The 15,220-nt window shown below is 33.7% G+C and overlaps 1 protein-coding gene across 3 annotated transcripts in view; it reads right to left on the bottom strand.

Annotated features, from left to right (window-relative positions):
* Window positions 1-13,929, bottom strand: part of mbl (muscleblind) — a 34,541-nt gene extending 20,612 nt beyond the window's left edge. For all 3 annotated transcript variants that reach the window (XM_070646847.1, XM_070646848.1, XM_070646849.1), the window contains exons 1-2: window positions 13,100-13,929; window positions 8,396-9,880 (exon numbers count right to left, since the gene is read on the bottom strand). In XM_070646847.1, the coding sequence (XP_070502948.1) occupies window positions 8,396-8,584 (189 nt within the window). In that variant the 5' untranslated portion in view covers window positions 8,585-9,880; window positions 13,100-13,929. The remainder of the gene's footprint in view (window positions 1-8,395; window positions 9,881-13,099) is intronic.
* Window positions 13,930-15,220: the final 1,291 nt, after the last annotated feature.

Genomic DNA, 15,220 nt, shown 5'->3' with positions numbered 1-15,220 from the left:
ATAATGAGAAAAATGCGCTTTACAACCGCAAAACCCACCGACCATCCAACTACCATCATTTTTATTTATTCTCACGTTGAAAAAAAAACCTTTTTTTGTGATGAGAATTCTGAGAAAAAAACTGTAGATGGGTAGTATGAGAGATGAAGTAAGGAAATTTCTCTTAAAGGTAAATCACTGCCAAGATAGAATAATCCACTTCAAGTATATTTTTTTGCTTTCTGTTAAACAGAATAGAATTGGTTTACTTAAGTATTTTTTTTGTACTGTACATTCACTTGAAAAATGAGATGAAAATGTCGAGAAAATTCAAGTCAATTTTGTATAAAGTTTCAGCACCAAAAAAGTTTTCAACTAAATTATTGAAATTTTTTCGTTTTTGTTTTAAAAGCTTTTGTTGTAATGTCCCACTGGCATGTCGTTCTATATTTATTGCTGAAACGCCGCAGTTTTCTTGGAAATTATTTTAAGCTATTTTGATGGCTATGCCAACATCTTTTCTTTATCTCTTTTATATTGCTCTCTAGCTTGCTTTTATTGCGATGCTCATCAAAATTTTTTAAAATCTTCTAATTGTATCCTCTTTTGTATGGATGAGGGGCAGGGTTGGGATTACTTAAGGGGGATGTGTGAGGTTAGGCTCATTCCCTAGCGACTGGGTTGGGAAATTTTTTAAGGAAGGTGCTGAGTTGAACATGTGAATTTTTGAGGCAAATTGAAGAATTGTTTCCAAATAGGAGAGGAATTGACTACCAAATCCTCCCGACCCTGCTGAATATGAACCAATTTGGGAATGAGTAGGGGTTGGTAGATGGAAAAGTTACACCGAATGGAACAGACTGCGATTAATCGACCTAATGTCTATTTAGTGCAGTGTATGGATGCGGATTACATACTATTTTGTGCCGCATTTAGCTTAACATCTCCAGACAGCACCTTCTACCCTTCCGGAGCATAAAACAGGACTCAAACTCATTTTATATAGGTTTTTTGTCCTTAAAGGTTCAGATTGGATTATCAAGTCTATGGAACACAATGAATGAGATAATATAATAATTAGTCAACCTATTTCTGGTGAGAATCGAACCTATGCCTCTTCACAAATGAGAATTTCATGTATTTACGGTCTGTCGTCTAGTCACTTGACCTCAGAAAGACTTCACTCTTCCCCAATCTTCTTCAAGCAGATTCATCTCCTAATAGCTCGATTATCGGGATTCCACTCTGTCCCAACACCCAACATCCCCTCTTTATACATCTACACATCCCATAAAAATCACATCAACAACTCTGATTTCCTACAATAATATTTATGTCGCATAAAGAACAAAAACCCTTCTCTTTCCCAACTCCAATCTCCATCCATAAAACAACAACAAAAATACTGCAGTAATATCCTTCAACAACTAATTTTGCTAATGCTTAAACAATAATAAACAGAAAATGTGATTAAGACATAATAAAAATAGTTGAATAGAGTATGTACGTACTAAAGTAATTCTAAGACGATGAGATTCATGAAAAAAAAAAAGTTATTTTGTATTTGCAATAATTGTCCTCATAACACTTCTCATAAATATCCATAAAATTTTCGGGGTAATGCATAGAGTACAATGAGAGGCCAAATCACATACAAAATAGCAAAAAAAAGTGAAAATCATCCCCTAATATTGGCTTCGAGAGCTGAACTGAGTTTGAGTTGAGTGAGTGTATGAGTGTAATAGACGAATGAGTGAATAATTATGTACCACATAATGCTATACGTACAAAATATAAAAGCTTATAGTCGGGGGGCATTAAAACTATATATTATACATAGCATGTATATAAATAGACTCAATGGAGCCACATAACCGCAATAAAATTGCAACAATCCATAAATATCGTTTCACTCAAATTATATTCATATATAGCAAGGCAAGCTGTATAAATATGAACTCAACTGGCACAGCTTTAATGTGCCTTTTTTTTCCTTTGCTCTTTCAGCTTATTATTGCCGCTTTTTATTATAGCTATTGTTGTTGTTGTTGCTGTTGCCGCCACAAATTTATGTGTGTAGAGCTCTCACTCACTCTCTCTTCAATATTTTTTCGTTCTATGTATACACACATATACACGAGTGAAATGAATAAGCATTTCGAGGACACACAAGAAATCATAAATGAAATGGAAAATGAATAGAAACAGGCAGTTCTATATTCGGATATACATCCACCCCACACCCACCCCTCACATTTCTAAAATTGTAAAGTTTAAATTTTTAATATCAATTAGCTTAAGCAAATATATTCATGCTGTCAAACATATGTTTGGAATCGATTACTGTAGACGATGATGAAGGGACATACGAATGATATAGGACATATGAAATGGAAATAAAATAAACATTTAAATAAGTTTATAAGCACAGGAACGTGTCAAACTGAAGAAAGTCAAACAGCAAGCCCAAAAATTGTAGTTTAGTTTATTTCGAGCCACTTAACATACTCATTCCTCATTCTGGTTTCCCTAAAAATAATAATAATAATTCTGATGGGGATTGTTTGAGAGTTGTGTGACGGTGGAAGGGATGTGCTCATGAGAAATCAATAGAAAATGCATATTTGAGGGGTAAGATGTAGAAAATCTCAAATTTTTGGCTTTGAATGAATTTTTAATGGCTGTCTTGGTTCCGACAGTCCGTCAGAATACCTCCCAGTAGTGGTGTCCTACTGTGTAGTGAGGTTTGGGACATCGACGACCTTGAGATGGAACCTTGTTTTGTGATTACGAGATAAGGAGGATTGTGAGACCGAGATAGGGAGGGATTAGGTGGAATGTGCGATGTGGAATGGTCGGTAATAAGTGAAGAGCTGCTGATTTATAGCAGTTGTGGGCATCCTATGTGCTCGGCACTCTAGTGTTTCATGAACCTTATGTCATATGGGGCTTAGATAGAGACTTTCTACGATGATGTGTCAGGAAATATAAAAGGTTATGCACCACTGTATTATATGATCCTTTCACTAAACGAGGTAGTCTATCTGTCTGATCTTTGGGGTCACGTTGACCTAGAGGTTCCTCTTAATATCCTTTAGAGTGTCCAAATTAACGAATTATTATCCTTGAAGTATCAAGAGGTTCGCTTCCTACTTTAAAGTGTAGGTCTAAAGGGTGTGATATAACAGATCAATAATCGCAGTGCCTCCAGGTCATAAGGTTGGGTTCTTCGAGTATTATATATAAATCTATGATATTAAACATTCAATACCAATTCAAATCCTTTGAACTAAAAATCCTGCTAAGAATACAAAGCAATATCCAATATACCCATATACCTCCCTCCAAACCGAACGATAACCCCTTACATCACATCCACACAACCCCCTTTTAACATAACATAAGGAACATTTCCATTTCATTAATACACATTTTCTGTTGAAACAATAGAGAAACGAGAAAAGGCGAAAAATGTACTTCAATTAAATTAAGTTTCTACTCATTCCTTTATTCCTTGTTCCTCAAACATATTTCACTTCTCCTCTTCCTATTATTATTTTAATTTAGATTTTTGAAGACGAATTAAAACACAAAAAAATAAGCCAGCCAACAACAATAAGGAAACAAAGAAAAAAAAATCGATTATATACGAACTTGACAAATATTTGAGCTATGCCACAGAATTATCGCTTACAACTTGTAAAATTTCATTGTATCCTCTTCATGCGCTTGCGTTAATGATATTTCTTTTTTTTTTCTTTTTTGCATTCTCTTTCTTATGACTTTTTTGTTGTTTTTGTTGTAATTCAACGGTTATAAAGGATATTTTTATTTATATCGTATACTACTCGGGTATATCCTTTAAAGAGCACATTTCTGTTCTATATTGAAATTTTGCGGAAAAAAATATACAATAATTTAAGGTTAGTGCTAAAGCACATGAAAGCAGTCATTGTTCCTTTATGCTGATGTGTAAGGTTAAATAATTGCAGTAATTCTGTGTAGCTATATAGGAGCGTGCATCTGCAAAGTAACTGCTGTTGTAATATTTTTAATAAATACTTTAAGTAAATAAGAATGGGTTGAAGTAGTTTGAGGATTATTGCATTAATGGGTGATTGAAGCGCGCATTTTTTTATGTTGATGACTTTCAATTTGAAATTCACACTTGTGTCTCGCTGATGCAATGTTGTGTTGTGTTTGATAGAATGTATACAACGGGTTTGTGATTTTAAATTTACATTTGTAATGATATGCTGGGAGATGCACTTCAGGTAATTGTGGAGTAACCGAGAATCACATGTTGTTTTGAGGATATAGGACGGTATAGACTCTATACAGTTGGTTGTCTTCTTGTTTCTTTGTAGTATCATGCAACCTTAGATGACAAATCAGAATAGAGTTCTAGGTGTCAACCTGATCGGCGCTATACTGCAAATTGCACTTTTTGTTGTAAAAATCGGTCGAAATCAGCCGTCATGGTGCCGTTAGGACAATTTTGCGTCTTATCATTAATACGGTGATGCAGCGGTGGCCTAGCAAACACCCATGATATTCACACAATCATATGTAAGCGAATCTGTTCTAATAGAGAGACTTAATTGGCAGCATAGTTAGTTAAGAGATCGGAATTATGTAGTAATCTCTGTGAAGACTTATGTTCGATTCCTTTTATAAGTTGAGCTCTCATTTGGTTCAATCAGAGCTTCAAACTTGTAAATTGACTAGGTTGAAGTCGACTAGAATATTGTATGAAAATGACGGCTTGAGTCGACGCGACTTCATAAGAAAATTCGAGTCTAGTTCAAAATTAATCGAATTCAGTGCAACTTAAACTATGTTCAGCGACACACATCTGTGTGAATGTATCTAATATTCCTTAAACGGCAATCGTGAGCATTGCTCTCAGCTCATTCTGCTTACGCTCATTGCATGCTAAGGATTGTATATGCACATAACTCCAAACAAATCCATTCCAGTTATGACTGACATCTTCAGATTCCTAATCCTATTTAATCTCAACTAATATCAACTCCTGCGGCTCTATGCACAACTCTAGTGTCTGTTCAATCAAGTAAATGACAGTATTTGTAATTAATCTTATACTGCACACTGCATTGCTTCTCAGAATAAAAAACTATAGAGTTAATCAAGTGAAAGAAGTAAGCCGAGCTAGTTTTTTTTTTCAGATTAGCCTGATAAATTATGCAGTCTTCTTCCCGCCTTGCATAAATTTAGCTTTATATTCATTTACTTTAGTAAGTTAATCAGTTTATTTATTTGTAAATATGGAAAGCCGGCTATAGTTCAAGTTGATTGATTTTTGAAGGTAAGGTAGTTAAGTTTGCTTGATTTTATGGATTCAGGTGAATTTTGTGACAGATAGGAAGACTGATGCTTGACAGGCAAGTGTCCTGAGCAGCACAGATACCGTTACGAAGTCTAGTTGACTGACAAGACACATAGGTTCCCGGATTCATAGTTATCGCTGTTTCTGGTCGATTTCCGTACTCAAATTGAAATGAGAGGAAAACTGCACTTCAAAACTCAATCAGATCAGCTCAATACCCAAAGTGCCCACTCAATACATCCTCAATACTCTCAAAAAACAACGCTACAACCCGAGTTCATTGAAGAGCGTAAAATTAATAAATTAATAACATGAAACATTCCTCAATTGTTTGAAGAAGGTAAATAATAACATTGGATGTTAAACGGAGGGGCAATAATAAATTGCAGTTTATGCTCTCAATAAAGCCAAGTACTTTATTTAAAAGCTATTTGTTATTGTGCATGAAAAATATGCTGCCTTTTCATCTTCAACATGTTACGATAAATACCAAAAAAAATGCGAATTTCTTTTGTACAATCCATACATACAATCTATATAGAGATCAACAGTGACAATAAATGAATGGGAAGTGGTGGCAATCAGAATCTTGTATCCGGATACTAAAGAGGAACAAAAGAAGATTTGATGCCTATATGATACGATATAGATGGTATTGTACGATGAAAAGTGATAAGAAATGAGATTTTCCTGCATATATATATATAAGTTGCATGTATAAGCAAGAATGGTAACATCAGCAACATCAGGCATCAGCCGTATAGGGAAATAAATTATCCAGCATCGAAGTATTATGCGATTTTCCTTTCTCAGATGAATATTCCTTTTTTTTCCTATTTTGGTAAAATAATAAATGAATTATTTTAATATTATGCTAAGCACGTTTTTCTCTTTCTTTAACTTTTTTTTTTCTTCCTCTCATTTTTTTTCCTTTCTGCATCCCTCCCCCTTATATATCCTCTTATTGCTTCACGATTTCATTTCTTAGAAATAAGAAGAGATGAAAAATTTTATTTTATAAAGAAATCAGGAAAAAATTCTTTTTTTTTTTGATCATCATCATTCTTCCATGTATGTACATGAATGTATATTTGTCATGAAATGCTCATTGATGGGAAGAATATTCAGGGGTGGTCAACTTTGAGGTTAGAATTCTCAAATTTACCAAAATTTTGAGGTTAAAATCTCAAATTGACAGAATGTTGAGGTTAGAATTCTTAAATTGATAGAATTTTGAGGTTAGAATTCTCAAACTGACAGACTTTGGAGGTTAAGATCTCAAATTGGCAAAATTTTGAAGTTAGAATCCAAAATTAGTAGTTTTAGGTTAAAATCTCAAATTTATAGTTTTCAGGTTAGAATCTTTAAATTTATGAATTTTGATGTTTTAATTCTCAAATTGTTAGAACTTTGGAGTTAGAAACTTAAATTGGCAAATTTCTGAGGTTAGATATCTCAAATTGACTGAATTTTGAGGTTAGAATTTCAATTTGGAAGAATTTTGAGGTTAGACCTCTCAAATTGACAGAACTTTGAGGTTACAAACTCAAATTGAGGTTAGAATCAAGTTAGAATTCTCAAATTCGTAGAACTTTGAGGTTAGAATTGACAATTTTTTAAGGTTAGAATTTAAAACTGACTTAATTCTCAAATTGACAGAACTTTGACGTTAGAATCTCAAGTTGATAGAAATTTGAGGTTAGATTTCTTAAATTGATAGAATTTTGAGGATAAAATCTCAAATTGACAAAATTTTGAGAATTCATCATTATGACCATTAAGATCCACAAGCCTCAAGTTGACCCACCCTGTCACAAGAAAAAGAACATTCATAGGTGTTCAACATCAGCATCGTCTCATTCATGTTATTAGGGAACAAACGTATTAAACGAACATGCAAAATGAGAGAGAAAGAGAGAGAATATGGAAAGGAATAAAAAAAAGAAAGCAAGACAGATGAGACAGTATTTTTTTTTTTGCCGTAGCAAACACATTTTTTTCGAATCGGCATGTCACACATGTCAACGTGTGCCGCACAATGAGAAAAACACTTTTTAACCTTTATCTCTGCCACTGTTTACTCTTTTTCTCAACATTTTTTTGTTGTTGTGTGTTTGAATTTAAAACCCTCAAGCTTTTTTCCATTCTATTCATAGTCACTCGACTGTGCTATATATACACTCATAGAGTAAAGAGCATAGTGAGTAGCGAGAATGGGAAACAAGAGGAACAAAAAAAAAATTTGCATATACAATTAAACTGAAAATTGCTGTTTGTTTAAAATTATCTACTGTAAAATGAATCTTTTGCTATTGTCATTTTTTTTTATTCCTCTTGTACTGTTGTATGACGGTGGCATGACTGAGCTTATGCACACGAGTAGGAGATTCTTCAATACTGATACTTTGACATTCTGTGGTGTTTATGATTTCATGTATGAATGTCTAGGGATGGTATGGATGTTATGTAACGGTTAAATTGTTTATGCTAGTTGTTCTTCATCCTTGATTAGTAAGGATTCTTAATTTAGACGATAATCGAGCCCGAGAACGAGACGAGTACCGAGACCGAGACGAGTACCGAGTACCGAGACCGAGAATCAGACGAGGGCTGAAACCCGAGAACGAGACAAAGGCCGAGCTCGAGAAAGAGACGAGCACCGACTCTGAGAACGAGACGAGAACCGAGCCCGAGAAACAAACGAGGACCGAGTCCGAGAACGAGATGAGGACCGAGTCCGAGAATGAGACGAGGACCGAGTCCGAGAATGAGACGAGGACCGAGTCCGAGAACGAGATGACTACCAAGTCCGAGGACTTAGACCAGGAACGAGACCGAGACGGAGACTGAGAGAATTCTTCATCAAATCTAGAGACTGATCCTGAAAACTGTTGAATAGCCCGTCATCACCGGTTACCTATCATCCACACAACCCCTCAAATGAGTTATCCTTTATTCATATTCGAGAATGAGATGACTATGATGCGATAATAAAGATGATAAATTGTCTGTCTAATGACATAAAGGAAGTACCTGAAACTTCATATCATGTTTAAATAAACTCACCTTGATGCTGTCATAGCAAGCTGTCACACGACCGTTTTGGACTTCAACATTAGCCGCTGGATGTGCGAATTTGCACTCGGTATCCGGACGTGAGCATTTATTTCGTTGAAATTCGCGGCAAACTTCGAGTTGTAACCACCGTGAATCTTTACCATTTATTAAATTGCTCATGTTTACCATTGCTGCCATTAGATTTATATAAAATTGTCTATATCACTCAATAAATTGATTTATTTAGGATTTCTTCACTTTTTCGGAAGTTTCTAACTGAGATGAAAATGCTGTCTGCGATGATTATTCTTCAATTTAGGTATGATTGACCTTACTTATTAATTAATAAGTATTTTATTGTTAATTATTATTTGTAAATATATAAAAACTTGTTCTCTGTCCAACGCACTCAATTATATTCACACTTGACAACTTTAGTTAATTCTATTATGGAGCTTCAAACTTTATATTATTAATTGGTATCACTCACTAACTATCAAACTTTTTTTTGTTAAATTTATATTAAAATTTGTCTTTTTTTAGTAAAAATGATTCTGTTCCTTGTTTAAAATTGTCTCAGTTCCTCTATTTCAGTAGATTTACTTACTGATGTGTATTTTTAAAATAAAATGAACTTTTTTATTTGTTTTGTCTCTTCCTTATCACAACTTTTCGATGTGCTTTTCACATTTGATATTTATTATGTCTTGAGTGTATCTGGAGGTTGACGTCCTTTTTTGTCTAATCTGCTTCTGTTGTTGAGTTATGCGTGTTTAATTCCTTTACACAGATGAATATTGTTAATGCTAAAGTCAGTAGCTGTTCACAATTAGGAAGGATTTGTTATACAAAATTTAATTGCCGTTCTTCCTCAATTTCAATGGAATTTCAATTCTAATTCCGACTATTGAAGGCTGTGGATAAATTTAAATTTCAATTGCGTGTCTGTTCTGCTCTCAGACTTTTATTTCTCTGATGCTACCGTAAAAATATATTCCTTAATATGATTTATGCTCAACCTCAATTTCTTCTTCTTGTGTTTATTCGATATTCCTTAAACGTCTTTTTTTGATTCCTTAGAAATTCCTTACTTTGGGGTTATATACTTATAGTCTTATATATTTTATGTTGTTGACAGCACAAAAAAATAGAAAAAGGAGGACGAAATATTTTGACGGAAATATGTGTTGTGTGTATGGGGTTAGAACAAGTCAGACTAAAGTTAAATTCCACAATGCACACGATGAGAACAAATTTCTTGGTTGTTGGAAGTGTGAGGAACAATTAAGATCGATTTTCGTTTCTTTCCGTACCTTTGTAGGGCACCTATGTGTATATAAAATGATGGCACTGATGGCTGATTCCTATTTATTAATCTTTTATGCTTGTGCTACCACAGGAAGAAATTGTTGAATTTTTTTTTCTGTGCTTTAAGGATTCTCTCGTTCACAACACATGCAATATATTCTCCTATATCCTTTACACTGTGCTCATCTTAACGAGAATATCAGAAATTAATGAAAAAAAGGAAGAAAAAGAGAAGATAAAATTGTGTGATAAAAATATTAATTAAGTCATGTCATAAATAGGAAGAATGAAGTAAATTAGATATGTCCTTGATAGAAACAGAGAGTCCTCATGTCTAGCAATTTCCTCATCCGATCAATTTGTTTATGAAAAACAAAACTATTTAAAAAGTTTTCTTATTCTGTGTGTGGGGTTGTCTATCTATTGGGATTTTGATGTCGATTTGGGGAAAGAGATGTTGGATTGGTGATTTTGACTGATGTAATGTTGGGGGGATAGTGATGAAATTTTTTTTGGGGTTACTTATTAAATAGTTTTGGAATGCTACATATACAGGTCTTTACAAGAAAATTGAAATGTGTGACTAAGACATAGCACACATGCTGATATTGGTAGCTTGAAATTTAGAATAGAATCAAGTTTGGAATTGAAGCTGAACACAGTTGTAATCTGTGCGTTGCCTGTAAAAAGTTAGTGCAATCTGTAAACAGGCACTGCCCACGAACAGGCAATTCTGTTTTTGCCTGCGAACAGGCAATTCTATGACAGATCTGTCATAGACACCTGCCTGCGTCTGTCACAGACACCTGTTTTTGCAACTCTGGCTAGATCCATATTCAAATGGGCAGCTTTACATTTGACTAGTTGTTTATCTATGGATGACAAGTTACATCAGGGTGACTCCGGAAGGAACACGTCAGAGAAAATGCACATCCAGAATAATGTGAATCCGACTTGAGTTCAGATTCAAGAAAATCTAACACATACGTCAAAGACCAGACTGATCTGAATTTCAGAAGGTCACATTTCCCTTAGTCTGGCCTCAAGCTAGAGTCAAAAGCTGATTGGGGTTTCATTTTTCGCTATGTCTATGTCGTATTTCTTAGAATTGCATCTGTAAGAAGTTGCTCTTAAATGACATTTTGTGCGATTTCAAACCCTTTTCGAATGTGATTTACGAATTAATGATAAAATCTAGTTTTTCATTAAGGAAGCTCTAACTCGAAAAAGACAGAGCTTGGTTATAAATGTAAATAATCCATCTCAGGTCAAGAGCCGGTCAATCTTGCCCAAGACCAAATTAAAGTCAGTCTGACGCTGGATTTTTTGACATTCTTACAACATATGCCTTCCGGGTAAACATCCCAATGACATTAGTCATCCTTAGAATTATCCATATAAGCACCCAAATATAAATTTCATATTAAAATCAAATTCCATATCAAGAAATTTCAGAAATAATCTTAAAATTGGATTGATTCTGTCAATAAGCCGGCTTAAAGCTGATTATTTACAGAATTTGCGTTAATACCAGATTTTCATCAGCCTAAGAATAGCTTTACCTCAAAACTGTTTAGACACGTTTCTGTAATTTTAAATACTCGGAAATCTAAGTCTTTAGATATTACTAAATACCCCAACTTTTAAGCTGAATAATCTTCTTTTGTTATAAATTCATCCTTTCTGAGAATTGTATGATTTTAATAATTTTCAAAATCAAGTAGCAAAGGGTTGATAGACAATAACATAACTTTTCCTTATTAAAACCCAAAGACACAATTTTGACAAAATTAAAATCATCGACAAATCCATGGACATCCCCAACATCACATATGAAAATGTCTTAATTCAAAACATCTTAATTTTCCTTACACAACTTTGTTCCTTTTCATACATAATGTAGTTTTTTATGAATGATAATACTCATAAAAATAAATTAGGGTATTAGAGATACACGAGATATCTTTAAAACTACACACTTTGTTTCCCTTCATATAATCTTTCTACATTATTAATTTTAATTTCTTATTTTTACCAATAAAAAAATAAAATAAAGTCTTGAAAATAATTTTTTTGTTCCTCGTCTTGTTGAAGCGTAAATCATATTTATATGAAAATTACACGTGCTCTGAGTAGCAACTTGTAATTTAAAAGAATTTCATATACGAGTGTTGGAATGAAAATTGGAAAAGCTACTTAATTGATCATATATTTTCACGACTTGTAAGCTTATTGATGGGGATTGTTCAGGAATGATGTTTGATTGTTGAAGGAAATTTTTACTTCATTGACAGAACTTCAAGTCGACTCGTATTTTGTATGAAAAAGTCGACTTAAATTGACTTGACTCAATATAAGATTCGAGTCAACTTCGAGCTCTGCTGATTGGATACTGTTTCATTTGACAAGTTAGTTTAATTCTAAGGACAATTAATGTTAACTAGATGTAATTTGTAGTCCTAAAAACTACACATTCTGAGCAGCTTTATAAAGTCGACAGGAAGCCGCTACGTTGCCGCGTTGAGAACAAAATGTTGTATGAATACCCAACCGGCTATGTTCGTGACGGCTGATTTTTATGATGAAAAATTAAATTTGCTATATCTGCAACTAACAACTGGTCGGGTCACTTTCATTAATGCAAGCTATGTGCGACTATTCAAGAGCTAGTATAGCATTGATGAGGAATCGAAAAATTCAATATTTTGACGGAAATAAGGTTCAATTTTAGAGGTAAAAGGAAGATGTCGATAGGAATATTATTGCACTCATAAAAGGAAATTCGTAAGCGGTGACCAAAGCTAGCTTCAGGCGATATATATGGGATTATGGCAACATATTTGATCTGTAGCAGTTACTAAACTAGACTTAGGGGTGTAGAGTACAGTAAGGCTCCTTATTTTGCAGCTGTTTTAATAATAATTCATTAAAATTTACTAAAATATTTAGCAAAATGCTCTGCCGTACCCAATTCCAAAATGACCACTTTTCCGACAATCCAACATCATTTATGAACAACCCCCCCAAAGTCAATTCCCATTCCATTTCCTATTACATACATCAAAAAAATAGGTAAAATGTAGCAAACCTTCATAATATGAAATGAAAATTATATACACGTGTCAAAAAAGAAAGAAATGTTCAACCATTCTCAGTTAACGAACCTTCCTCAACGTACGAGTCGAGGTAGCATAAATGAAGAAAAATAATAATATATAAAAGGAACGTAACGTAACTAATAAAAATACTCGAAACTATTTTTTTCATTATCATTCTTCCTCGTAGGACATAATTTTCTAGACCTCATCAGCACTTTTTTTTTCGTATTGCTATGCAATAATCATAATTTCTAGATGTCCACAGTCGGCAAAATCTTGATAATAAAACTGAATAGTAGATACTTACTAGATCTGCAAGCTATTTTGTCCTTCTCAACGTCTGTCACAATGATTTCGCGAGGCAACAAATTTCGTAATTATTTTTTGGATGCGAAGCTTTTTCTTTTAGTTTTTTAAGGGATATTGCGTAGATACACACGCACTTTAAAGATTTTGATGGGGGGAGGGAATGAAGGAATGAAAAAGTACAGATGGTATTTTTTTTAAAAAGGGCGAGAAAATTGCGAAAAAAAAAGCTATTTATCTGTTATTTTTATTACAACCACTACGGTTCACTTTAGGTTTGGAAAATTCATCGATTTCACTTTTATATTCTTATTTTTTTTCAAGTTTATTTCCACTCCACTGTCGGTTCCTTTTTATTTTATTATTGTTTAGCACTGTGTCGGTCTATGCGAAAATGTATCGACACTTTTTGTATTTTTTCTTTTATTTCTCTTGCACGTATAAACTGAATATACTTATTCTTCTCACATTTGATAGGCAGCAACTACGCACTGTGCTGGATTTTTTTTGGTTATCATTAAAGACAAGGCAGGCAGAACTGAAATATCTATGCAAATTGATTTTTTTTTTATAGATTTGTGGAGCGCTTTAGTGAAACATACAGCAAGTAGTATAGAATAGAGACTGGGAAAGAGGAATAAATAAATAAAAGTTTTTTTGTGTAGCTTGCTTGACTGTTTTTTGTGTTCCAAAAATTTCCTTTCCTTAGTTTTTGTTGTCTTTTATTCAGTTACAAAAACAACAAATTTTTTTATTACTTTTTTGATTTTTTTTTTTCTACTTTTCTTTTATTTATACACGAGAGCTCATGTTTTCGGGTGTCTGATTCGTTGTAAGGCTGAAGCAGGACTAAAGTGAATAAGTGAGCCGCATGACATGTCCTCGGTACGATGCGAATTTCTTCCTTTCTTCACTTTATATTTCACGTACACTACTTGACTGACTCTTTATGCTCAATTCTCAATATGAAAAGCATGAAAGTATTCCTTTGTCTCCCCCAAAAATGCAGGACGAATGCTCACTTTTTTTGTGTTGTGAGTCTCCCAGTGAAATTTGGGGAGAAAATGCTCAATTTTTTTTTCATACCCCAAACGGAAAATTTCTCTCAATTCTCAATTTTTATCCATCTCCGTAGCTTAGTATAAAAGTTTTTTCAGCACTAACACATGGATATGAGCTAAATGTATATTTATTATCTCAGAATGAAAGTTTATGTCTTCGGAATGAAAATTGAAGAGAAAATTTCGCAACATGAATACTAAAATTTGAGAATTTATATCAAGCTTTTTGTGAAAGTAAAGGCAATAAAAATGAGTTTTGTGTGCTGTTGCTGAGCGAGCTCTCAGTTTGCTCAATTTTTATGGATGGTAATAAAGGACTTGTGATGAACATGATGGCAAAAAGAAAAAAGAAGAAGTCGAAATGGAAATGAGGAAGAAAATTTTTTTTGAGTAGATTGAATGGAGAAGAAAATTAGTTTGGTTGTAATAAGTTTTGAATTTACGCGATAAGACTTGGCAATGGATGGAAACATGAATTTTAATTTTGATGCGTTATCCACGCGAGGTTTTGGGGTTGTTTTGAGTTAATTGTCGATTTCTAAGTGGTAGGGTGTAAATAGCCTTGATGCAGTGCATTCTGGGGCTGCTTCGAGTCACTTATCCACTTGCTTAGCTGTACAGATCAGCTATGATCCATGAATTTTCTCAGTTGACGTCTAAAACTGCCTTTATCACTTGTTGTCCTTTCAGAATTGTCAAGTGCCAATCCTTGAGTTACAGGTAGCAATTCCAAACATTTTACAGACATCATCCACGAATAGCCTCCACCAAAAAAATCCATATCCCCGTTGGAAAATCACGCCGCCTCTGCCACAACATATTGTATATAATATCGATAAAATTCACACTGTTCTGATTGCTTTTGACAAATGAGTTGACATTATGATCTTTCCTTTTCACACAGCAACTTAATTTACGTTCATTCAGCAAATATGGGGGCGATTTTTTTTCCATAGCTATATATAGCACAGCCAAAAATATATTACTTCACCCTTCTCATTTTCCATGCTATTCTCAATTTTTTTTTTTGATATTTATTTATTTATTTTTATTCACATTTT

The sequence above is a fragment of the Chironomus tepperi genome, unplaced genomic scaffold (genome assembly GCF_022539635.2).
Source record: "Chironomus tepperi strain 1889 unplaced genomic scaffold, CSIRO-AGI_Ctep_v1 contig_364, whole genome shotgun sequence".
NCBI classification, from domain to species: domain Eukaryota; kingdom Metazoa; phylum Arthropoda; class Insecta; order Diptera; family Chironomidae; genus Chironomus; species Chironomus tepperi.
The sequence above is the reverse complement of the archived record's forward strand: the minus strand, read 5'-3'. Positions and strand labels throughout refer to the sequence as shown.